Source organism: Aquarana catesbeiana, linkage group LG03, assembly GCF_042186555.1.
Source record: "Aquarana catesbeiana isolate 2022-GZ linkage group LG03, ASM4218655v1, whole genome shotgun sequence".
Taxonomy (NCBI): Eukaryota; Metazoa; Chordata; class Amphibia; order Anura; family Ranidae; genus Aquarana; species Aquarana catesbeiana.
This window is the reverse complement of record NC_133326.1, coordinates 114,064,050-114,091,755: the sequence shown is the minus strand read 5'-3', so window position 1 is coordinate 114,091,755 and position 27,706 is coordinate 114,064,050. Positions and strand designations below refer to the sequence as shown.

The 27,706-nt window shown below is 42.9% G+C and overlaps 1 protein-coding gene across 1 annotated transcript in view; it reads right to left on the bottom strand.

Moving 5' to 3' along the window:
- LOC141131584 (nuclear receptor ROR-alpha A) overlaps window positions 1-26,036 on the bottom strand; it is a 685,522-nt gene extending 659,486 nt beyond the window's left edge. The window contains exon 1 of the mRNA XM_073619022.1: window positions 25,754-26,036. Coding sequence (XP_073475123.1) covers window positions 25,754-25,910 — 157 coding nt within the window. The 5' untranslated portion in view covers window positions 25,911-26,036. The remainder of the gene's footprint in view (window positions 1-25,753) is intronic.
- Between the last annotated feature and the right edge of the window lie 1,670 nt (window positions 26,037-27,706).

The window sequence follows — 27,706 nt, the reverse complement described above, 5'->3', positions numbered from 1 at the left end:
ATGCGAAAGACTTCAGAAGGAGTAACAAGGTATAAAAAATAGAGTCTCTTATAGGAGCATACTCATTATTTATGTTATTTACTGTAGATACAAAACGTGCCTTTACAAAAACAGTGAATTACAGTATTTCCTACCACATGCAGTCCAGTGCTTTTCTTTTTCTGCTTCAAAAGACACATGGAAAGTAGGTTATATGGTTTCCAATGGCATAGTTCATACCAGTGCAGTCAGTTCCAGGGCCTTCGAGTTCCAAAAAAATAAAAAAGACATGCTGCATTTTTCCTGCACTAGACTGTACTGAAACGCAGTAAAACACATCAAAAACGTATTGGAATGCATCAAAAATGCACCAAACCCCAGTACAGTAAAAAAATGAAACCAGGAAAAAAGAAGAAAAAGGGCATCTGGAATGCATTTGGAAACGCATCAAAAACGCACCAGAACACGCCAAGAATGTGTTAAAAAACCTGCGTGCAGAAACACATCTAGAGTGTGTTTTTGTGGGGTGAACCAGCCCTAAAACCACGTTTCTCAAATGCGTTTTGGACACGTTCAGGCCCGTCAAGTGTTTGGGTGTTTATGGCCAGAATATTCCATTATATAAATAAACGCTCAAGTGCTAAATTTGCCTAGCGTTTAGAAGCGTTTACACGTGTATAGATGTATCGGGAGTTTTTTCTGCCCAAACATTTCTCTACTGAACGCCATTTTGGAGCATTCAGATTTCTGCCCCTAAATGCCTCTGCCTCTAGACTTCTCTAAGCCTATGTGTGCATGGACACAGCATGGACACATAGGCCGACATAGAGGGGCGTTTAGTAGCAGAAAAATAACCTGTAAAATGGACCTGAAAGTGTGCATGAGGATCACAATGTCAAATTTTTTAGTGTATCTATGATCAAAATGAAAAATCATTTATTGTGTCTATAGAACTCCTTTAAAGTCCCACTCTGGGATACCAAATAAAAAAAAAAAGCTAAATCTACTAACTTACCTTAAGATTACATGACATTGCCAGCCCGAGTCTTCGCCTCATATGTTTACTTCCTGGAAGGGTCCTTCTTTGGGTGTCCATATCACTGCCTGTGAGATGTGGACACTTCCATTTGAATGGCAGCAGGTGTCATCCTCTCAGGAGAGAAGAGGGACGATGTCAATGTGTTTTCATGACTCGCATTAAAGTATATTTCTGACCAAAACTGGGGCTTCGTTTTTTTTTTTTTTAAATAACAAACATATCATACTTACCTCCTCTGTACAGTTGGTTTTGCACAGAGTGGCCCCGATCCTCCTCTTCTGGGGTCCCTCAGTGGCACTGGTGGCTCCTCCTCCTCTTCGAGTGACCCATGGGAGAAGCGCTCTCCTTCGGGACACCCGTGGGGGGTGCACTTCCGAGTCCTGCTGAAGCGCCTATTGACACAGACAGCAGGACTCAGCCCCGGGAAATAATTGGATTTGACTGACAGCAGCAGGAGCCAATGGCTGCGCTGCTATCAATCTATCCAATCAGGACACGAGACATCAGCTGGAGCGGGAATTATGGGGCTCAGGTAAGTAAAAGGGGAGCAATGGGGGGCTGCTGCATGACAGGAGGTTTTTCACCTTAAGGTGAAATCCTTGAGGGTTTACAATCCCTTTAAAGAGATTTTTCCTCACTTTCTGTTGTTTGGACATAGTTTTACCAAACAGGAAGTGAGAGAAACTCTCCAACAGAAAAACAGACCATAAAATGTAGACTGGGGTTCCATCATTCCAAATTAAACTTAAAGTGGTTCTAAAGTTAGATAAATTAGGCTACTTTCATACTGAGGCGTCAGCGGTAAAGCGCCGCTGTTTTTAGTGGCGCTCTACTGTCGTTTTAGCAGTACTAATCGCCCGCTAGCGGGGCATTTTTAACCCCCACTAGCGCCCAAAAAAAAAATTAAAACCGCCGGCAAAGCGCCACTGCAGCGGCGCTTTGCTGGCGGTTTGGCGGTGCCGCCCCATTGATTTAAATGGGCAAAGGTGCTTTAGGAGTGGGTGTATACACTGCTCCTACAGCGCTGCAAAGATGCTGCTTGAAGGACTTTTTTTTACCGTCCTGCTAGCGCACCACTCCCTCGGCTTTCACACTGGAGAGACAGCAGAGGCTCTTTACAGGCGCTATGCAGGCGCTATTTTTAGTGCTGTAGCATCTGTAAAGCGCCCCAGTGTGAAATTAGCCTAAAGGTTAAAAACCTTCTGTGCTGCAGCTGCCCCCCAGAACCCCTCTTTTTCCTTACCTGAGCCTATCTGATCCAGCAACGTGCACAAACGCAGTGGCTCCTGTCGCTATTTCTCTCCTGATTGGACAGATTGATAGCAGCGGGAGTGATTGCCTCCTGCTGCTGTCAATCAAATCTGGTCATACAGGTGCGGGGCAGAGTCCCGCTGTCTGTGTCAATGGATGCAAGTCACACCCCATCGCCAGCAATGGAACTGTTCAACTTGCTGCGACTCATGTCGCAGCGACCTTGAAAAAGGTCCCTGCACTACTGTTTTTCCAATTTCACTACGACCTTCATAGACTTCTGTTAAACAAAGTCGCAAGCGGCCATGAAATCGGAGGTACAATTTGCGCTGATCTGCAGTTTTGAAATCGCACTGAAGTAGCATGATTTCAAAACCACACCAGTGTAAACCAGGGCTTACTGTCCTCAGATACTGGAGCAGTTGACAGGTAAAAATGGCACAAGTTATCTTGGCAAAAAACAAAGTACTTACAAAAAGCTATCCATACAACATACAGAGATGAGATAAACTATATTTTGATATGTTTCAGCTTACCAATCCTTGGATGTGGTGGCTGCATTAGTTTCATTTTTAGGCTTTTTCACTCTGTTATTACCTGGTGATCTGGCTAATAACACTGTAGTAGAGTGCCTCTACTCTGGATGAAGGAGCATTGTCAGTCTGGGGGGAGGGGAGTGTTAGTTGTACTAGCTCAGGGGTGTCAAACTGGCAGCCCTCCAGCTGTTGCGGAACTACCAGTCCCATCATGCTTCTGCCTGAGGGAGTCATGCTTGTAACTGTCAGCCTTGCAATGCCTCATGGGACTTTTAGTTTCGCAACAGCTGGAAGGCTGCCAGTTTGACAGCTAGCTGATTTAGATGCACTAAGCAATTGAAGCCAAAGTCCATCTCACACTGCAGTTACATAAGCAGTTACAGCAGATGTTTTTTCTTTTGAGATAAAGGTTTTACACGAACAAATAAAAGCTGATCATTGTAAGCACCTCTGTCAGTGGTAAATGATTTGTCTCAACACTCGTAAAGCGGAGTTCTGGTCAAAATATGACTTTTAAGATAAAAATACCCCTACAATACTAATGCCTCATGCAACGTAACAAAGGAATGCTGTAAACTATGCCCAGTTTTCTATTTGTACAGCATCGGCGCAGCCATCTCCAGTGTGGCCATCTGAAGCCACAGTGTCCTTCCTTGATTCCGTGCATGCTGCCTACCCAGCATGCACCTGCCGATCTTGCGCATGTGCAGTGCGGTGCAACCTTGGTCAGCCTGACATGGCACAGCCATGCCAAGCTGATCAAGATTTTCCATAGACGCCAATGTTAAATGTTACGAGAGTAGTGCCATGCCAAGCTGATCAAGATTTTCCATAGACGCCAATGTTAAATGTTATGGGAACAGTGCCATGCCAAGCTGACCAAGATCTCACAGGAGCTCATGCAAAACCAGAAATTATGTACAGCGCCGCAGCCCCTAAAGAAGGAAGTAAATTAGATATAGGCATAAATCAGGTAAGTGGACAGAAAAAAAAATAATACATTGCCAATTGATTTTAGGGATGCACATTAGTGCTGCATGGTGAGATGTGAAAAGTTTGGGTGGAACTCCATTTTAATTGATGCACTTGCGAGAGAGCGTGTTCTGTTGAAAAAAAAAACAAACTTACTGGCCAGATCACCAAGTGAAGATAAAAGAAAGAAAGCCTAAAAAAGAAAACAAATGCAGCCATCACATCTGAGAATCGGTAAAAATAATATAATAAATGTTTGCTTTTGGGTTTAATACCGCTTTAATGCACAGAACGCGGGCTTCGTTTGCAGGTAAGTGTCACATAATGTGCTAGTATGCGATGCATACTAGCACATTATGCTTTTAGTTTGCAAGGTAAAAGAAAGGAAGTAAAACCCATCAGGGTTTACTTTCTCTTTAATAGAGAGGGTAAGCCTGCTACATTCAACAGTGTGGCTGCCTTAACAACTTATCACCAGGCACAATAATGCCCTGTACACACGGTCGGATTTTTCGACGGAAAATGTGTGATAGGACCTTGTTGTCGGAAATTCAGACCGTGTGTAGGCTCCATCACACATTTTCCATCGGAATTTCCGACACAAAGTTTGAGAGCTTGCTATAAAATTTTCCGACAACAAAATCCGTTGTCGGAAATTCTGATCGTGTGTACACAAATCCGACGCACAAAGTGCCACACATGCTCAGAATAAATTAAGAGATGAAAGCTATTGGCTACTGCCCCGTTTATAGTCCCGGCGTATGCGTTTTACGTCACCGCATTCGGAACGATTGGATTTTCTGACAACTTTGTGTGACCGTGTGTATGCAAGACAAGTTTGAGCCAACATCCGTAGGAAAAAATCCATGGATTTTGTTGTCGGAATGTCCGATCAATGTCTGACCGTGTGTACAGGGCATTAGTGTTACATATGGGATGGAGGGGAAAACTGTAATGTAAATAGTTGACAAAGTTGGTATTTGGAAGAGGCATGTCTATGCCTATGGAAATAATGACTTTTTGAAAAGCAGCTTTTTGCATACAGTGCCTTTAAAAAGTATTCATATCTCTTGAAATTTTCCACATTTTGTCATGTTACAACCAAAAACGTAAACGTATTTTGTTGAGATTGTATGCGATAGACCAACACAAAGTGGCACATAATTGTCAAGTGGAAGTAAAACGATAAATGGTTTTCAACATTATTTACAAATAAATATCTGAAAAGTGTGGCATGCATTTGTACCCAGTCCCCTTTACTCTGATAACCTAACTAAAGTCTAGTGGAACCAATTGCCTTCAGGAGTCACCTAATTAGTAAATAGAGTCCGCTGAGTGTAATTTAATTTCAGTATAAACACAGCTGTTCTGTGAAGCCCTCAGAGGTTTGTTAGAGAACCTCAGTGAACAAACAATATCATGAAGGGCGAGGAACACACCAGACAGGTCAGGGATAAAGTTGTGGAGAAGTTTAAAGCAGTGTTAGGTTATAAAAAATATCCCAAGCACTCACGGAGCACTGTTCAATCACCCAAAAATGGAAAGAGTATGGCACAACTGCAAACCTACCAAGACATGGCCGTCCACCTAAACTGACAGGGAGAGCATTAAACAGAGAAGCAGCCAAGAGACCCATGGTAACTCTGGAGGAGCTGCAGAGATCCACAGCTCAGGTGGGAGAATCTTTCCACAGGAAAACTATTAGTCGTGCACTCCACAAATCTGGCCTTTATGAAAGTGGCAAGAAGAAAGCCATTGTTGAAGAAAGCCATAAGAAGTCCCATTTGCAGTTTGCGAGAAGCCATGTGGGGGACACAGCAAACATGTGGAAGAAGGTGCTCTGGTCAGATGAGACCAAAATTGAACTTTGTGGCCTAAAAGCAAAAGGCTATGTGTGGCGGAAAACTAACACTGCACATCAATCTGAACACACCACCCTCAACGTGAAACAAAGGTGGTGGCAGCATCATGTTGTGGGGATACTTTTCTTCGGCAGGGACAGGGAAGCTGGTCAGAGTTGATGGGAAGATGGAGGGAGCCAAATACAGGGCAAGCTTAGAAGAAAACCTGCTAGAGTCTGCAAAAAGACTTGAGACTAGGACGGAGGTTCACCTTCCAGCAGGACGACGACCCTAAACATACAGCCAGAGCTATAATGGAATGGTTTAGATCAAAGCATATTCATGTGTTAGAATGGCCCAGTCAAAGTCCAGACCTAAATCCAATTGGGAATCTGTGGCAAGACTTGAAAATTGCTGTTCACAGATGCTCTCCATTCAATCTGGCAGAGCTTGAGCTATTTTGCAAAGAAGAATGGGCAAAAATGTCATTCTCCAAATGTGCAAAGCTGGTAGAGACATCCCCAAAAAGACTTGCAGCTGAAATTGTAGTGAAAGGTGGTTCTACAAAGTATTGACTAAGGGGGGCTGAATACAAATGCACACCACACTTTTCACATATTTATTTGTAAACAATTTTGAAAACCATTCATCATTTTCCTTCACTTCACAATTATGTACCACTTTGTGTTAGTCTATCACACAAAATCCCAATAATTTAAGATTTTGGTTGTAACATGACAAAATGTGAAAAATTTCGAGGGGTATGAATACTTTTTCAATGTACTTTAGAGGGGTGGGCGACACTGCTTTTTATAAGGTGTGACTAGTAGTTGATGGCACTTGGTATCCAGCAGGGATCTTAGTTGATGATATTATTCTCCTCTACAGATTTATTTTAGAAGAAAATATAGTGCTTTTGTATAAATTTAATGTATATTAAGTTTTTAAACCGTTTCATTATCATTCTGTTTTTTGTAAAGCTCCATTCACACTTCATGCTTTGGAATCACGGGCAGAATCGCCGCAATTCTGCCCATGATTCCAAATCGTGTGGCAATCATAGCACAAAGCGCTGTGTGCGCTTGGGTGGTATTATCCTTTAATAGCAACTAAATGAAATCTGATTCTGCTGCGATTGACACACAACAGTATCGCACATCGCACAGCAATCATGGCAAATATCGCCCTTAGAAATCACATGAAGCTTGACGTTAAAAAAGGATCAAAACACACCTTGGGCCACCTATTCAAGTGGGCTGCTTTTAGAAATTGCAGGGCCCCATACAGCCTACCTGACAGGGCCTCCCTTCCAGGCCGAAAGTGACTGAGGACATAGATTTATCAGTCCCTTTCTTTGCAGCCACAGCAGCACAGATTAATGAATAGGAAATGCTCTGAGGTTTCCTGCTCATCCACAAACTGAAACTTAGTAAACACAGTTTACTGTGCTTCAGTGATGAATGGACACAGGAGTGATTGATACCAATCGCTCACTGTGTCTATTCAGGAAAGGAAGGGGTCAGTAAATTACATATTTACCGGCCCCTTCCCCCACTCTCTATCCTGAAACATCTCCCTTTGTGCCCGCAGTAGCTGCTGGCAGGAGAGGAGAGGAGGGAAGCCGGAAGTGCTGCAGGGGAAAGGGGCCAAGGGGGTCCGGACAGCAGAGGGAAGGGGCACATGCGCTAGGACCAATCCCCCTGCAGTGCAGCCGGAGGGAGAAAGAAGAAGAGAAGCTGGCAGTGCTGTATGGGGGAGGCAGAAGAGGAACAGTGGCTGCAATAAGACATTACAGCCAGCACTCCTGCTCAGCAGTTGTCTGAGCCCCCTTTTTGAACTGATGGTGCCGGAGCCCAGTACAGGAGGGCTGGCTGTACTGCCTTATCAGTGGCCCTGGCTGCCCTATGTGACATGTAGAATCATGTGAAAGTTGTGCTGTCAAAATCACATAGCGGGAACAAGGCCTAAGGTAAATAAGAATTATTAGGTATGCATTTTCATATTTACTGTTTCCAGCTCTAGGCTTGGTTTCAAATGTTTACCATGCTAATCTTATCTGTCAGAGATGGCACACTACCACCTTTCCTTATATACTGTTCAACTCTATATGGAATCTAATTAGAGAGAGACAGTCAAAAGAGAGAAGTTACTTTCCCTCTCTTTCCAGAATAATCTGCAAAACTAGTGTCCTGCAGTAAATGTGTACTTGTAAAAAAAAAAGTTAAATAACTACTACTAAAAAACTATATGAAACATCAGTTTAAAATGATTAATATACCAGAGCTGATTATGGCTTGATCTGGCTGATTGCAGTCAGATGAGAAACGAACATATGTCTGCCAGCAGTCTGCAACCTCTGCAGAAAACTCCTGGCCAACCAATCTTGAGGGAAGGATTAGTTGGCCAACACGAAGTATGCAGACACAGCCAACTTGAGAGTATATATTAATGTCACAACCATTCAAAAGCCGTAATTTTAGCAACTCTAGAGCTCACTTTTCAGCAGATCCTTCATCTCCCAAAGATGATTTAATCTGTGTCAATAAATTAATAATTTCTACATCTGTTCTCACTGGGGAAAAGCTTGAAAACATGACCTGCTGGGACTACGTGGTGGCTTGATTTGTGAAACATTTTACTAAAGAATAATTGTTCCTGTTCACCACCTAACATTAAAAATGTAGCTTTATTGTCTATCTCTGGGTAAATCTCTCCCTCCTTCTATCCTTTTCACTAGTCATTACAAAAATAAATACCTTCTGAAGCATTTTCTATACCCACCTACCTTCACTGTCCGTGCCCCTCACCAGCTTCCAGGAATGCTGACCACTGGATTCAGCACTGCAGTCTGTGCCCACTCCAACTGATCATCTCTTGAAGTCTTCTGGATCCTAAGAGGACCCTACAGCTGGACAGCCAATAGGAAATGTCCACATCACCCAGGCAGTGATATGGAAACATGAAGAAAGAGCCTTCTCCTCTGCAGGGAAGAAGAGAGAAGATGTAGAACTCAGTGTGTCATGCGACCACACATTTGGGGGGGGGGGGGGGGGGGGGGTCACTTTTTAGGGAAGTAAACAAGTGGCTGAGGAGGGGGTATAGTAAGAAGGGGTTTGGGTTCCTGGAGAACTGGGACGACTTCTTAGTCAGTTACCAACTCTATAGAAGGGACAGACTGCACCTAAATGAGGAGGGTGCAGATCTGCTGGGAGTGAAGATGGCTGAAAAGTTACAGGGGCTTTTAAACTAGGCACCGGGGGGGGGGGAGCTTCCAGAGGTAGAAGTAGTCAGGACAGAATATGGAGACAGTATGTGTCCAGTCTAAACTACGTGGCATGTTCACCAATGCCAGGAGACTGGCGGACAAGATGGGAGAACTAGAGTTTCTGTTGTATGAGGAGGATTTAGATTTTGTAGGAATTTCAGAGACTTGGCTCAACAGCTCTCATGATTGGCTGGCAACCATTCAAGGGTATTCCTTATTTAGCAGGGATAGAGAGGGTAAAAAAGGGGGAGGGGTATGCCTGTATATCAAAAATGATGTACAAGTGAATGTGAGAGATGACATCACTAAGGAAGCAAGGGAGGAAGTGGAATCCTTATGCGTAGAGCTGCAAAGGGATGAAACTAAGGGGAAAGTAATACTGGGAGTAAGCTATAGGCCCCCTAACCAAAGGGAGGAGGTGGAGGCGGACCTCCTATCACAATTTGGATTAGTGGCAAGGATGGGTAGTGTCATCATAATGGGGGACTTTACTTATCCAGACATAGACTGCATTCATCTAAGGCGCGCCAGTTCCAAAATGCCTTGCAGGAAAATTTCATGGGTCAGATGGTAAACGCACCAACTAGAAACAAAGCGTTACTAGACCTACTGATTACCAACAATACAGACCTGATCACGGATGTGGAAATACGGGGCAATTTAGGAAACAGCGATCACAGGTCAATTTGTTTCAGTATAAATCACACTAATAGGAAACATAAGGGGAATACAAAGACACTGAATTTCAAAAGAGCCAACTTCCCTAAACTACGAGCCTTGCTAGAAGATAAAAATTGGGATAAAATCTTGGGAACAAAGAACACGGAGGAAAAATGGGTATGCTTTAAGAGCATATTAAATAAGGGCATTAGCCAGTGGATCCCAATGGGAAAAAAATTAAAAGCGCTAATAAAAGTCCTGGGTGGCTTAACTCCAATGTAAAAATGCAAATAAATGCAAAGGAGAAGGCCTTCAAAAAATACAAGGCTGAGGAATCATCATCAGCATCCCAACTTTACAAAGAATGCAACAAGAAATGTAAGGATGCAATCAGGGCGGCCAAGATAGCACACGAAAGGCACATAGCGGAGGAAAGTAAGAAGAATCCCAAGAAATTTTTTAAGTACATAAATAGTAAGAAAGGGAGGTCAGATCATATTGGTCCCATAAAGAATGATGAAGGGAATCTGGTTACTAAGGATGGAGAGATGGCGAAGGTATTGAATTTATTCTTCTCCTCAGTCTTCACAAGGGAATCGGGGGGCTTCAGTAACCAAAACTGCAATGTTTATCTCATGACATGTCACAGGAAGCACCCTCATGGCTAACAGAGGTCAGAATTTGAAATACAGTTGTGCTCATAAGTTTACATACCCTGGCAGAATTTATGATTTCTTGGCCATTTTTCAGAGAATATGAGTGATAATACAAAAACATTTCTTTCACTCATGGTTAGTGTTTGGCTGAAGCCATTTATTATCACTCAACGGTGTTTACTCTTTTTAAATCATAATGGCAACAGAAACTATCCAAATGACCCTGATCAAAAGTTTACCCTGGTGATTTTGGCCTGATAACATGCACACAAGTTGACACAAAGGGGTTTGAATGGCTATTAAAGGTAACCACCCTCAACTGTGATCTGTTTGCTTGTAGTTAGTGTGTGTGTATAAAAAGCCAATGAGTTTCTGGACTCCTGACTCCTCCCTTGCATCCATTATCCAGTGCTGCACACCGTTTCTGGATTCTGAGTCATGGGGAAAGCAAAAGAATTTTCAAAGGATCTGCGGGAAAAGGTAGTTGAACTGTATAAAACAGGAAAGGGATAGAAAAAGATATCCAAGGAATTGAGAGTGCCAATCAGCAGTGTTCAAACTCTAATCAAGAAGAGGAAAATGAGGGGTTCTGTTGAAACCAAACCACGGTCAGGTAGACCAATTAAAATTTCAGCCACAACTGCCAGGAAAATTGTTCGAGATGCAAAGAAAAACCCACAAATAACTTCAGGTGAAATACAGGACTCTCTGAAAACATGTGGTGTGACTGTTTCAAGATGCACAATAACGACTTCCGGACCGCCCGCCATCGTTATACGTTGGCTGTTCGAAGAGGGATTTTGTTGTTATGAAAGCAGCTAACTACCATAGCCCCAGTATCCTGTTCTTCAGCGGGCGGTCCACTTTCAGGTAAAAGCGGTCTCTGCGGCGGATTTGCCGCAAGATCACTTTTATCGGCAGCGGGAGAGAGGTCCCCCTCTTGCCACTCTCCGGAGCCCTCCACCGCTTGCTGGAGCCGCCGGCAGCGGCGGAGGCGATCGGATCCTTGTCCCTGTTAGGTATGGAGATGAGTGAGGGGAAGATGGCCTCCACCTGTCTCCATACCATTGCAGGGAGGAAGCAACGTCAAAACGTCACTTCCGCCCATAGTTCTTAAAGTAATATTTTTTTATTGCATTTTATTGTAAATATGAGATCTGAGGTCTTTTTGACCCCAGATCTCAAATTTAAGAGCTCCTGTCATGCTTTTTTCTATTACAAGAGATGTTTACATTCCTTGTAACTGGAATAAAAGTGACACAATTTTTTTTTCAAAGAACAGTGTAAAAATAAAAAATAAAAGGTAAAATAAATAAGATAAAGAAAAAAAAAATTTTAAACGCGCCCCGTCCCGACGAGCTCGAGTGCAGAAGAGAACGCATACGTGAGTAGTGCCAGCATATGAAAACGGTGTTCAAACCACACATGTGAGGTATCACCGCCATTGTTAGAGCGAGAGCAATGATTCTAGCCCTAGACCTCCTCTGCAACTCAAAACCAGCAACCTGCAGAATTTTTTAAATGTCGCATATGGAGATTTTTTTAAGGGTAAAAGTTTGCCGCCATTCCACGAGCGGGCACAATTTTGACATGTTGGGTATCAATTTACTCAGCGTAATATCTTTCAGAACATAAAAAAAAATTGGGCTAACTTTACTGTTTCAAAAAAGTGAATTTTTTACAAAAAAAGTGCGCTTGTAAGACTGCAACGACCGCCATTTTATTCTCTAGGGTGTTAGAAAAATCTATATATAATGTTTGGGGGTTCTAAGTAATTTTCTAGCAAAACAAAAATTATTTTAAACTTGTAAACAACAAGTTTGAAAAATAGGTCCGGTCCTTAAGTGGTTAAAGAGACAATTGAAGAAAGATGGGCTGCATGGTCGAGTCGCCAGAAGAAAGACATTACTACGCCAATGCCACAAAGTATCCCGCTTACAATACACCAAACAACACAGAGACAAGCCTCAAACCTTCTGGCACAAAGTCATTTGGAGTGATGAGACCAAAATGTAGCTTTTTGGCCAAAACCATATATGCTACATTTGAAGAGGGGTCAGCAAATCCTATGATGAAAGGTACAGAGGTGGATCACTGATGTTTTGGAGATGTATGAGCTACAAAGGCACAGGAAATTTGGTCAAAATTGTTGACAAGAAGAATGCAGTGTGTTATCAAAAAATACTGGAGGAACATTTTTAGCCAGGAAGCTGCGCATGGGACGTTAAAAAGAGTAAACACAGTTGATTGATAATAAATGGCTTCAGCCAAACACTAACCATGAGTGAAAGAAAAGTTTTTTTGTTATCATTCATATTCTCTGAAAAATGCCAAGAAATCTGCCAAGGTATGTAAACTTATGAGCACAACTGTAGACTTAACACAAATAAGTCACCGGGACCATATGGCTTGCACCGGAGGGTCCTTACTCAGTCAAGTAATTGCCAGACCATTGTTCCTAAATTTTACGAACAGTCTATTGACTGGAATGGTACCAGCTGATTGGAGAAAAGCCAATGTAGCACCAATATTTAAAAAAGGGCCGAGATACATCCCTGGGAATTACAGAGAAAGTTAGCCTAACATCAACTGTATGCAAGCTCTTGGAGGGGATAAGGGACTATATACAAGATTTTAGTAATGACAACAGTATCATTAGCAGTAATCAGTAGGGGTGCAACGGATCGTCACTGATCCATGATCCGTACGGATCAACCTCCGCGGATCGGGTCACCCGCGATCCGCGGAGCGCTCTGTGGCCACGGCCATAGGAAAGCCCGTGGCTTCGGCCTAGCTCCGGAGCGACGGCCATCTTGGTACACCCGGCGGCCGTTTACCACGTGATCGCTCTGTCAAATGACGGAGCGATCACTTGTAACAAACCGGCGTCATATCATGACGCCGGTTCCTCTCTCCCCTCTGTGTACTGATCTGTACAGTGGAGGGGAGAGATCGGATGGCAGCAGTGCCAATACTCTGCAATGCCCTGCCAATACTCTGCAATGCCCTGCAATACTCTGCCATACCCTGCCAATACTCTGCCATACCCTGCCAATACACTGCAATGCCCTGACAATACTCTTCCATACCCTGCCAATACTCTGCAATGCCCTGACAATACTCTTCCATACCCTGCCAATACTCTGAAATACTCTGCCATACCCTGCCAATACTCTTCCATACCCTGCCATACCCTGCCAATATCCTACCATACCCTGCCAATACTCTGCCATACCCTGCCAATACTCTGCCAATACTCTGCCAATACCCTGCCAATATACCCGCCAATACCCTGCAATACTCTGCCATACCCTGCTAATATATTATTATAGTGGGGGAGATTGTGGATATTACAGTGAGGGAGATTGTGGATATTACAGTGCGGGAGATTTTTTTTTGTTGATCCGAAAATGATCCGAACCGTGACTCCTGATCCGAGGAACGATCCGAACTGTGAGTTTTTTGATCCGTTGCACCCCTAGTAATCAGCATGGATTCATGAAGAATTGTTCTTGCAAAACCAATCTATTAACCTTCTATGAGGAGGTGAGCTGCTATCTAGATAAAGGGAGGCCCATAGACGTGGTGTATGTGGATTTTGCAAAAGCATTTGATACAGTTCCCCATAAAGGTTTACTGTAAAAAGTAAGGTCCGTTGGCATGGACCATAGGGTGAGTACATGGATTGAAAACTGGCTACAGGGGCGAGTTCAGAGGGTTAGTGATAAATTTGGAGTACTCGGAATGGTCAGGGGTGGAAAGTGGGGCCCCCCACGGTTCTGTGCTGGGACCAATCCTATTTAATTATTCATATAACGACCTGGAGGTTGGGATAAATAGTTCAACCTCTGTATTTGTGGACAATACTAAGCTAAGCAGGCCAATAATTTCTCCGCAGGATGTGGAAACCTTGCAATCTGAACAAATGAATGGGGTGGGCAATTACATGGCAAATGAGGTTTAATGTGGAAGAATGTAAAATAATGCATTTGGGTGGCAAAAATATGAATGTAATCTACTCACTGGGGGGAGAACCTCTGGGAGAATCTAGGATGGAAAAGAACCTGGGGGTCCTAGTAGATGACAAGCTCAGCAAGCATCCAAGCTGCTGCTAACAAAGCAAACAGAATATTGGCATGCATTAAAAAGGGAATTAACTCCAGATATAAAACGATAATTCTCCCACTCTACAAGACTCTGGTCCGGACGCACCTGGAGTATGCCGTTCAGTTCTGGGCACCAGCCCTCAGGAAGGATGTACTGGAAATGGAGCGAGTCCAGAGAAGGGCAACAAAACTAATAAAGGGTCTGGAGGATCTTAGTTATGAGGAAAGGTCACAAGGACTGAACTTGTTCTCTCTGGAAAAGAGACGCTTGAGAGGGGATATGATTTCAGTGAACAATAACCGTACTGGTCACCGCACTATAGGGATAAAACTTTTCCGTGGAAGGGAGTTTAATAAGACACATGGCCATTCACTAAAATTAGAAGAAAATAACCTTAAACTGCGTAGAGCCCATTCACACAGGGGCAACACGACTTCCAGCGCGACTTTGGGAGGCAACTTGGACACGACTTGAGTATGAATCACAGCGCGACTTGGGGCAACTTACAACAAAAATTGAAGTCGCCTCCAGGACAGGGAACTTTACAAGTGCCCAATCAGATCTTATCAGCTGTGCGTGAGAAGGAGGGGGCTTCCTGTAAAGTTGCCTCAGTATGAACAGTGATCTGACTTGGAGGCAACTTCCATTGAAATCAATGGGTACAAGTCGCCTTCTAGTCAGATTGAAGTAGTACAGGAACCTTTTCTGAAGTCGGAGCGACTGCCGTAGTGTGCATTAAGACGGATCCATTCACTTACATTGATTTTTTCATGTAGCGCGACTTGAGGCGACTAGGGGCGACTTGGGGCGACTTGAAGTCGGATCCAAAGTTGCCCCTGTGTGAATGGAGCCTCACTGTAAAGCCCCATACACACTATCAGATTTTCTGCTGAGTTTTTCCTTCAGATTTACCAAAACCATGTAGTACAAGGGCCTGCCTGATTGCATACAAATTGAAACTCCTAAGGTTTGACCTCATATTATATGGTTTTGGTAAATCTGAAGGAAAAACTCTGATAGTGTGTATGGGGCTTAAGAGCGGTAAGGATGTGGAATTCCCTTCCACAAGCAGTGGTTTCAGCAGGGAGCATAGAATTTCAAGAAACTATTAGATAAGCACTTGAACGACCACAACATACAGGGATATACAATGTAATACTGACATAAAATCACGCACATAGATTGGACTTGATGGACTTTTGTCTTTTTTCAACCTCGCCTACTATGTAACTATGTGTTTTCATGCCCGGGAGACACAGCTGCAGCGTACAGCCCAACCATAGTAATGATAGGCTGCACACTAGCTGTACATGGGTATATGCCACACTTGTGTAAACACAAGCAGCATCCAGAAATTTAGGCCTGTGCGCATGCGTGTATTTACGCAAGTATGGCGTACGGTGTACCTGTGTATACAGCTATTCATTGCTATGGCTGGCTGTACTCTACAGCTCTGTCTCCCAAGCAATGTTTTGTATTGCAGAAAAATTGGCATAACATCTACTTTAAATTTGTTTAAATGTAACATTACTACTTACCTTTTTATTTGCATTTTACCTTTTTATTTATGTTTACCATAAATAACCCTGTCCACACTGTGCTGACAAATTTCATTAACAGTTGTAAAACAGATATGCATACAGTCTGTTAGAGCTACACGATTAATCGATAAAAGATCGTGATCTCGATTCAACCCCCCTCACGATCTCTATGCAGAATTTCCCGATTCATTCATGTAACAAGTATTGAGAGTTTTCTGCTCACTCAGCTGTCAAAAGAAAAAAAACAGGCAGCCCGCAAAGTTTTTCACAACATTGTCTGTGCTGGTAGATAACTATAAACATTGTAACTTTTCGTTCTTAGATCAAAGAAATGAACTTCAGTCTTTAAATGAGGGAAGTTTGACCACCTAAAGACTAAACCTTTTTCTGACACTTGTTTCTTACAAAGGTAAAATCAGTATCTTTTGCTATAAAATTACTTGGAACCCCCAAACATTATATATATATATATTTTTAGCAGAGACCCTAGGGAATAAAATGGCGATTGTTGCAATATTTTATGTCACACTGTATTTGCGCAGCGGCCTTTCAAACACAATTTTTTGGGAAAAAATACACTTGAATAACATGAATTAAAAGATAACTGAACCTTTATAACATTGTATACTCAATAAACTTCTTTTGACAAGGAAAAGATAACTGAACAGTAAAGTTAGCCAATTTTTTTTTTATAATGTGAAAGATGCTGTTACGCCACGAGAATCGTGAGAGAATCATGATCTTTATTATAAGCAAAAAAATTGTGATTCTCATTTTAGCCAGAATTGTGCAGCTCTACTGTCTGTCCTAACAATGGCTTACAGATCACTAGGCTGGTATGTTAATACAGTTAAAAAATAAACTGTTCCAACATATGTCCACTGCACATTGCTAGCTTTTCTGAACAATTTTTCTACCCCAAAGAAACAACTAGAAATACAATAACTACCGTATATAATTTTTACATTATTTTAGGCTGTGTGAATAAAAACACATAACAGACACATAGTGGGCGTTTCTTAAATTTAACTACAAATGTGTAAATCCACTTTAAAGCGGAACCCCACCCAAAAGGAGAAGTTCTGTTTTAAGTCCTCCTTCCCTCCTTCCTTATTTGGAATGTTATTTTTTGGGGGGCGGGGGAGTGGTTACCTAATTTTGACAGGTTCCTGCTCCCACTTCCGCTGGGATTGCCTCAGCAAACTTCTCCTTCCCTCCTCCCTTCCCACAGTCTTCAGGACCATTCACAAAGCGCAGCATGGCTCGTGCATGCGCAGTGGGCAGCCGGTTGTGCAGCCAAAACCCAAAGTTAGGATGCTGGCTCGTAGGCTTGTGAAGATCTAGCCCGTGTGAGGACAGCGCAGGATCCCTGGACAGGTAAGTGTCCATTTATTAAAAGTCAGTAGCTACAGTATTTGTAGCTGCTTACTTTTAATGTTTTTGGCCCAGACTCAACCACCTATTGTGGTTAGGGTACGTTCACACCAATCAAACACTGATTAGTAGTTCCTTTTCATTTTTTAACTGAAATGGACTGTTTACTTTTTTTTTCTTTTCTTTTTTTTTTTTCACTTTATTGGAAGCGTACAAAGTGTGCACTCCATCAGGTGTACCTGTGGTGCTATCCAGTGCGCTGTGGAAAAACGCAGCACATCGGCATTTTTCCACACTGAATATCACACCAGCATTATGGTGTGAATGGGGCACATAGAAAACTATTTTTTTCTATGTATCATAGTGGCTACCTGTGTTGATCCATTACAGAAAGATGCAGGTCACTAAAATATGTGTGAATGAACCTTAAGTTGTCGTGGTATTGCCTACAACGCCAAAGCAATATTTTAGATGTGCGTTCCCTTCTACTTTATGGTGAGTATCTTCTCATAATAGCAGTCTCCCTTGTGATGGGTAATGCCCTGTACACACGACCGGTTTTGCCGTCGGAATAAACTCTGAAGATTTTTCCGACGGAATTCCGCTCAAGCTGTCTTGCATACACATGGTCACACCAAATTCCGACCGTCCAGAACGCGGTGACGTACAACACGTACGACGGGACTAGAAAACGGAAGTTCAATAGCCAGTAGCCAATAGCTTCCGTCTCGTACTTGCTTCTGAGCATGCGCCATTTTTGGTATGTCGGAACAGCATACAGACGAGCGGGTTTCCCGATAGTAATTACTGTATTTATTGGCATATAACACTCACTTTTTTACCATGAAAATTGGGTGCAAATAGCATGTGCGTGTTATACGCCATTAAATTTTAGCTGCCTCGGAGGGGACAAGGAGGGGGGCCAGACGAGCGCTGTCAGATTACATACAGCGAGAATCTCCTGTTTACTTGGCAGCCTCTGTAATAGGAAGTCCTCTCTCCTGGGCTGCCATTGGACCACTGTTCTGTCTATCATAGGAGATTCTCTTTGTATGTAATCTGTCGGCACTCGTCCCGCCCCCTCCCTGTCCCCTCTAGGCTGCAGGTGGACGTCAGTCAGGCTGCACTGATGGCAATGGTGAGGCTGCTGCATTGAAGGCAATCGTGAGGCTGTATTGATGTGGATTGATGAGGCTGCAGATGGGCACTGACCCTTATTTTGCTCCAAAGTTCCTTATTTAAAATTTTAGTTTTTTTCCTGAAACTTCCCTCTTAAAATGAATGTGCGTGTTGTACGCCTGTGCGTGTTATACGCCGATAAATACGGTAGTTCCATCGGCAAAAATTTAGAACATGTTCTCTAAGTCCGTCAGAATTTTCGATGGAAAAAGTCCGATGGGGCATACACATGGTCGGAATATACGATGAAAAGCTCCCATCGGACTTGTTCTGATGGACATTCCGCTCGTGTGTACGCGGCATTACAAATGCAAAAACAGAAGATAAATCATCCAGTCCTTGGCTGCTAGGGCTTGTTCCAGTGATTCAGCCACTGTTTTACCAACCCACAACTGCCCACCTAAACAGGGGCATGCAGCTGCTCAGGGCTGTACACATGCAGCAGCAAAAAATAAATGCATGTCGCATTTGGCAGGCAGTAACACCACCAAATAAGACCCATTCAAATGAATTGGGCCATGCTGCAACCGTCCTGCTATGCATGCGGTTGATGAGCGGTGGCTTGGCTTTTTAAACTGTTATTCACAAATGTATTTCTCCACATTTTATAAACACATCTTCACAAGGCTATCCCACCATGAGAGAGTACTCCATGCTTCATACTGAGGTTTTACAAGGTACCTTATATTGCTCCTAAAATACTACCATAATAATACACAATTAGGCCCAATAAATGGTCAGTTTCCAGTTATACATTCTTAACATGCATAAATGAGTGAGCCTACACTGCATCCCTGGTAACAAGCATGCAGACTATAAGGAGACTGAGGTAAAGAGCGCTAAACTTGATGAACTGTATAGGAGTTTATCTGGTCATTGAAAAGACTAAAAAGCAGCATAGAAAAGGACAAGAAAGATGAAGGTGGGGAGGATACTAGTGACCAAATTTGTATAAAAACCCTCACATATTTGTAGGAGATGTTTGTGAAAGGTATAGGGGAGTTAGTGTTTTATCCAAGGGGTGCATAGCTTGTCAAAGACGGCCATTCTGTCCAAGGCCTTGTTAAGGGGGTGGCCCGGAGGCAGTGAAAGCAGGTGGTTGGGCCACGGTTTTACCACCTCCGGACAGCCCAGTTGAACAACAAAATGCATCCACTCAGGGCTGTACACACGTTGCGCCGCAAAATAAACTCTCTGTTGTGTTCAGCGGGCAGTACCGCCACTGAACATGACACATTTAAGTTAAGGGGGCCATGGTATGACTGCCCTGCAGAGTGGCGGTTCGGCCTTTTAAAGTTTGAAACAGGCGGCAAGGAGGCTGCAAATCACCTCCCAGCCACCTATCAATCGTCCTCTGAATGGCAATCCACCACAGATCAATTTTCAGACAGGTGGCAAAAGCTGCTGAGGTCACCCTAACAGTTTCACCATCATTTTTTCATACATAATGGTCTCATGAATCCTATTCTTCACTTCACAGAAATTCAGGACTGGAGATCTTTATGCCTTGGCAATAGTCTGTTTAGTGGCCGTAAAGATGAAATCCAATAACTTAAAGTTGACCTAAATCCTCCTATCCTTTACAGCCAGGAAGCTGCCATCTTAGTCTCTGTTTGAACTGCAGTTGCCATGGTGCTGCACATGTGGTCAGATAAGACACCAGCCATTTGATGGCTTGACAGTTCGGTTGAGAGCTAACATAGGCATACTAGTAAGGGCTAGTTTATACTTGCTTCAAAACAAGGCTTCGGACAGGCTTTGTTAAAGCTCTCTGAATGTAAGTCAAACCCCCTGTCACTAAATAAAATAGTTAGCTTACAGATATGTTTACACCTTGTACTTGCTTTGCTTTGCTTCGGCTCTGCTTAAAAAATTATACCCCATGTCGCTTTAGTGGTGCTTCAAAGCGTCTTTAAAGCCTCCATAGAACTCTATGACAAAGCAGCTTTTGAGAGGCTTTAATTCCGCTTTAGCTTCGCTTTGTTTTGGAGAAATTGCAGATATGAGATACCAACACACACACACAGGGCATCTGTCAAGCTTCAAAAGATCATCACCGACGCTTCATCGAAGCACCACCAAAGCATCAAAAACACATCATAAAAGCTATTAAAGCGGTAGGCACTTTAATGTGTGTTGAAGCCAAAGCAAGTGTAAATGAGCCCTAACAGTCACAGTTATCTTTCAAGACATGCCCTGGATGTAACTGTTTTGGGGAACCGTTAAGTTGATGGAAAGTAATGTCAGTTAGCTTTGATTGAGTAGAGCAATGTTTCTCAACCAGAGTTCCTCCAAAGGTTGCTAGGGGTTCCTTGAGCAATGAGTAATTTCTGCCTCTCAGATAAGTTCCCACTGATGCCATCAAACTTCTTAGCTTTCTGTAAGGGAGGAATTCTTCCCAATGACCACAAGTTTAAGGAGCATTCTTCCCATTGACCATCACACTAATGTATTATGAGTTGAAGTAGATATAGTCATTTTTATCAGGAGTTCCCTGAAACCAGAAAACTATTTTAAGGGTTCCCCTGTGTTAAAAAGGTTGAGAAAGGCTGGAGTGGAGCTTCTCCTTGGTCTGGGTTAGTAGAGCTAAACTCTGCAATACGTACCTCCTTTCAATGGTTTGACATCCCCCCCCGCAGCACTGTCACCTTTTACCCAGCTTCCTCTGGGCTGTGGTTGTTCTCATTGGCCAGAGAAGAAAGACGTCACTACTACACATGCATAAGTTCAGTCATTCCTGTACATAGGTACTGGGATGCAATAAACAGCCCATGCTGCTTGCAGTTTTTAAATGGAGAACTTTAGTTCAGCTTTATTGTAATACTAAAGAGTCTTTCTGGGCGTCGGATTGCTGGCAGGAAAACGTTGCTTTAAAAACGCGCTTTTAACAGCATTTTGCAATGGCGTTTATGCACGTTTTTGAGCTTTTTTGGAAAATTACACCAGCTTACATTCAGCTCTGCAATGTAAAAAAGGTTGATAAAAGCGCGTTTATGAACATTGATGTGCCTTTTCAGAGTTTTTAGTGGTCAGAAGAACTGCTCTTGAACGCGATTTTAGGGCGTTCAGACAACAGCCCATAAACTCCCCTTCTGATAAACTTCAAAAAATGTCCATGTGTGCATGGACACATAGGATAACATGGAGGGGAGTTTACACTGCAGCTGGGTTTATCAGTGCCAGAGACCTGACATCCATGAACGCACATAGTGGAGTACCCTGGGCAGAATTTGACGACTCTCGCTGGGACTAAGCACCATCAATTCAATTTCATACTAACAAGAACATTTGATGACAACCTTTAGGATTATGTAGTACTGACGTAATCAGAAAACTACGTTAAGACACATCAAAACGCGGCGCTGTCACATGTAAACAAAGTCCATTACCTGACAAACAACTTCAGAGCACAACCCACTGACCCTACTATCCGTCTACTGACATTGGTCGTAACTCCGCAATATTAGTTAGGTGTATGCGACAAGCGGGCGGCCTCCAGGGCAGTGGTCAGGCCAGCTTTAGGCTTCCTGTACAGTGGGAGAAAGACCAGCGCGGCCAACATATTGTTTCACCTGTGTGTGCTAAACTATTCATAAGGCCTCTGAGGGCTCCTGAGGAGAGCAGCTGGAATATTCTGAAATAAACGCACACAAAATGATAAAAATTCCTTTTTAAAACACTGAGCATTCCCATGTTCAAAATATTTTAGGAACGATCTTGAAAACATGTTTATATGAGAACGTTGAGGTCTATAAAATACGTAAAAAGCAGTTTTTCATCTGTTTAGAAAGTGTCACATTCTCGCCTTCCAGTGATGGAACTTCTTGCACAGCTTCACACATTTTGAAGAGCTTTGAGTTGGCCATACGCTATACAATTTGACTGTACAATCTCCTTTATAGTGGTCATACGATTTTATATTGTCAAACCATGTACTGTCCAGGACAAAAATAAGATCGGAAGATTAAAAATATTGTTTTTTGCTCCATACACTTAACAGTTATATCGATCTATCTACTTTCCTACAATGGGATTTTGAGTCTAAACCGGTCAGAATCATTTAGAATTTTGCGCAAAATCGATAAATTACACAGTACGTGTCTTTTCGACTGTTTATGTTTTGATCATATTTTCAGATTCTGTGAAGAATTGTTTGATCGGATTGTTAGATATATAGCCACCGTTAAAGGAGAAGTATGGCCAAAGCTCTTTTGGCCATGTGTCTCCTGTGGGTCGCAGGAGTACACATAGTTTTGCACTCCTGTGACCCAGATTCAGCCGACAATGGGCTAAAGTCTGCTTTTTGCTGATGTCACAGAACCAGTCCAGGCTCCTGCAGACATCCCGACAATAATGTCAGGATCTATCCAGATGCATAACTGGCACCCCTGAGAGCCTGAGCCAGCTGTACCCACCTGCTCCACAGTCCGGCGCTCCATTAAGTGCTGGCAGCGCAGTGTACAGAACGGTGACTGATAGTCATTGCTCTGTAGTAAGAGCTGACCCAAGAACTGAGTGATCAGCTGTCTTTAATCACTCAGATCTCAGTGTAGAGCCAGCAGTGGACAGTTGCAGCTTGGATCGATGCTGCAGCCATCTAGATGAGTATGTATGCTTATTTGTTTTTCCATTTCCTTTTAACTTTACCAAAACTATTAAATATGAAGGTAAACCTAACCAACCCTATTAATTAGTATCAAATCAGGCAAGCCCATATACTACATAGTTGATGGTAGATCCAACGCATATTGTACAATCAGATTGTATAGTGTATGGCCAGCCTCAAGTGCATAAGTGTGAGCTCAACTACATACATAGATTATTTTATTTTAAAACAAAAAATGAAGTCGTTATTTTACAAAATTGCTGCCTTAGATCTTCCTCAAATGAAATCCTATATGTATAATTCACATATATATTATATTTTATTACCACTATGCACGAACCTAAATGTAAAAATCCATGGGTGATTAAAGCGTACCTAAACTCAAAAAACAAAAACAATACTTCATAACAGTCAAAGGTACTTATAGTATATCTAAAATGTAATATACTGCAGCTTACCAATTCTTAAATGTGATGGCTGCAATTTTTTTTTAGACTTTTTCTTTTATTGTTACCTGGTGATCCAGCTGGTAAGTTATTTTTCAACTTCATAACAGACCAAGCTGCCCAGCAAAAGTGACATTTAGAGGGTTGGGACAAACCATTTAACACTGACAGGGGTGCTTAAAATGGTCAGCTTTTACTTATATACAGTATATAAAATCTTAATACCAAAAAGAAATAAAAACCTTGCTGCAACTGCTTATAAAGTGTTAGCTGGAGTTTGCCTTTAAAGTGGTAGTAAAGTCTTTTTTTTAAGTTGTACCTACAAGTAAGCCTATAATAAGGCTTACCTGTAGGTACAGTGAATATCTCCTAAACTTGCGTTGTTTAGGAGATATTCACATTGCATGCAGCCAGTGATGTCACCGACACATGCGCTCTGAAGGGACAGCATACCCGTGCCATCCCTTCGGAGCTCTGTGCCGCGGCTGTGATTCCCGCACACACGCACGGGAGTGACGTCATCACAGCTCGGTCAATCAGACGGCCAGAGCATGCAAAGCCGGAAGGAAGACCGGTTGAAGATGGAAGCCCTGACAGTGCGCCACTGAAGGGATTCGTTCTAAGGTAAGCATTTCAAAATGTGCAAGTATGCCATGCATACTAGCACATTATGCCATTGTCTTGTAGGTTTTTTTTTTGTTTTTAAAGGCTGTGGTTTACAACCACTTTACCTTATTAGTCAAGTCCGTCTAAATTTACAAGTGCATCAAACTAGGATGACAATGCTGCTGTCCAAGTGTCTCTATTGCTCCTCCATCTAGAATGGAGCCACTCTAATGCAGGAAGTGTGTTACTGGCTGGATAACCAGGTGAAAATAAAAGAAATATAAAAAAAGAAAACAAATTCAGCCACCACATTAAAGCGGAGTTCCACCCAAAAGTGGAGTTTCTGCTTATTTGCTTCCCCTCCCCTTCGGTGCCACATTTTGTTTTTGACAGGTCCCCACTTCCCTTGAAAGTTTGGCCCCCCTCCTCCTTCCTCTGCCACCGGGCCAATTAGAAATCACAATACGATTCGCGCATGCGCCGAAAGGCTTCACTGCCGGTTTCCCTCAGTGGAGATGGTGGCGGCAGCACCCGTCAGCCGAACTAAAGATCGGCTGGGGTGACAACATCGTGGGCTCCCTGGACAGGTAAGTGTCCATATATTAAAAGTCAGCAGCTACAGTATTGTATTTGTAGCTGCTGACTTTCATTTTTTTTCCCCCAGGCTAGAACACCTCTGGTAAGCTGCAATCTATTCCATTTTTATTTTTGGGTTTAGTTCCACTTTTGCACACCTTTGAACTGCCATGTGGTCTAGTGGTAAGTTAGTCGCAGTCTGTAACCTTGAAGACGTTTCGCAGCTCATCCAAGTGGCTTCCTCGGTTTTAAGAAACGTCTTCAGCAATACAGAACAGAAGTTGATTTCAGTGTGACTAAGTACTACTGACCTGGATAAATAGGAACATTGACAGACATGTAGTAATGCCCTTCTGTGATGTAATCTGCTCAACAACAAACCTATAATTAACATATTTAATTGAATTACATAACAGGAGCGATCTCCACTAAAAATATAAACAGTGCACTCACTAGTACTGTCAAACACGTAGAGCAGCAATGTGGTTAATCCTTAACCCTTACATGGGAGAGCGAGAGAGACTTAACCGAAAGCCACGCAAACAAAGAAGATGGCAGGACACGGTTTAACACGAAGTGCACATCCCCTGTGACAGCTTAATGTGTGTTTATAATGCTCACCGTCCAGTGCAATCTATAGCCCTCTGGCATTGACAGGGTTACTCCAGCTGACAACTGCCACTGAAAGTAGTCGTGCTGTACCTGTCCTCAGTGCAGCTTGGTAAGCACTTTTCTTTTACTGTAGAGGGCTACAACATGATGTAGGAATCAGGAGGAGTGGTACCCAGGTCAAACCACCCCCCTACTAACATTATTGCATCTGTCACTGCAAATCATTTCAATGCAAACTTTTGCACCAGGTCACCTAATGCTGATCCTGCACCCAGCAACCCGGCAAAGCCTTTCAGGCTGTTGCTGAGCCGCAAGGGGTTAATCAGCACCCCTCCTCCCCACCAAAAAAAGCTGTCAAAGTTTTTCCAAGGCTGCTCTGCTGTCCTCTGCTATCCTCCCATCCCTGCTTCTATCTCCCTCCATGAATGTCTAATGAAAAGCCCCAGATTTGCCTCTCCCACAGCTCGCTCCCTGTCTAGAACCCCCCCAGCATGTTGGTAATGGTACCTCTGTTGGTGGTGGTTATAGGGTAGCTGTGTCTTCCTGCAGCTCCTGTGTGATCCCCTCTTCTTGCAGGTTCCTGGGGGTCCCTTGGCTGGGGGGCTGGCTTGTTGATCTCTGTTTCCAAAGCTGGATCAGGGCTTGCAGGAGAACAAGGATCCATTATTCCCCCAGAAGGAAAGATGTTGTAGGGTCTTGAGGATTAGGATCCCCCCCCAATGTAAGATCTTGCTGGGAGGAGGCTCATAGACTCCCTCTGTCTCTGTGTCAATGCAACTCTATGGTAAGGAAAGGAAGGAGGGAGAGACACAGAGGGAAAGTGTGTGATATAAGAGCAGTTACCCCGAATGGCCACTGACAGCGCTAGAGGGAAGCCAGGAGAAGTGCTGGGATTTATTAGGACAATGTGTGTGTATGAGTGTGTGTGTGTGTGTGTGTGTGTGTGTGTGCTGGGAGGATGCACCTAGTCCTAGGTCATATGTACTAAACTTTATCTGACCAATCACAGCTAGATCTGTAAACTGAGCAGATAGGACAAAGCTATGCCTTTGATAATAGCAATTCATGATCTAAACCAGCATAGTTGAATATACCAGCACAGTACTCTATCCTAGTGTCTCTTATAAAATTGAATTACATTAATCTATTAAATAAAAAAATACAAAAAGATTTTAATGAATAAAGAAGATGTATGTGTCATTTTGCTAAGAACAATACGTGATCAAGCATAGCCTTATGGCCTATACACACGATCCAAAAATCGGACCACAGATCCTCCGTTTTTCTTTGCATGCTAGTCGCATATAAAAAATAAGGAGAATACTAATGTGACGAAAATTCTCATGGAAAAGAATAAAACATTTGGAAATGATGTAATGTGTTGTAGTGTATTTCTATTGTATTTTTGAATGACAACTGTACTGATTAAATTAAAATCCTTTCGTGCTTGTCCGATCGGATAATATCGAACGAACTGTCGTGATCGTCTCTCGAAAGCTGTGTACTAACAATCAGATTATCGTATGGTCACTGAAAGCGGTATTTTTCGTCCAATTTTCGGATCGTGTATAGTGGCCATTAGTTCCTTGATAATTAGTTCCAAATGTGTTCCCTGAATTCTGTAACCATTTGCTTGCAGTAATTAAATACCCTGTTCACACCTGAATGTTTCACGAGCGCACGCAAAGTTGCCAGTGTTTGCAGTGTCATTCATTGTTAATGGCAGCCCAGATTCGTCAAGCGGACTCGTGTTTTTTTTTCTGTGCTGAAAAATGCACTACAAATATGTCCAACGGCACGTTTAAAGGACGCGCAAAGCTCAACTCTCCAAAAGCTGCATAAGCTACTTTGGCCTGTTTGTCGCACGCATTGAAATTAATGGGCTGCCTTATGTGTGTAGAGCGAAAACAAGCACAAAATGCGCAGAAACGTGATGCCTGCTAGCACACATCAAAATATGAATGGTGCCCACTCAGGTCAAAAACAATTTTTTTTTTAAGCACCTGCCCTCCAACCTATCATGATACTCTTTCTACCCCTCCTTACCTGGTGAAAACAGAAATACTCACCTAACGACCCTGTCCATGTCCCTGACTGCTGCCGATTCCGATGTGGGGGACCACTGATCCAGCGATGCAATGGCACCCAAGGCCACCAATCTCTAGCCACCCGTCCTGTGATGACATCGTCCCCTTCAAAACATCACCAGCAATGTCACGTAATCGCGTATTCGGGTAAGTTAAAAAGGGGATTTAGTTAGTTTTTTTCAACTAATGGAATCAGTTAGGTATTACAGAATAGGAACTTAAAGCTGAACACTACACATATTACAATCTCATTGCACAATCCCCATTAGCTCTAACAAAAACTATGTAGTTTAAGAACCTGCCTGATTAAGCTAGCCATAGACGGTTTGAACTTTGGCCGGTTCCGCAGGAACCAGACGAGATTCGAACCATG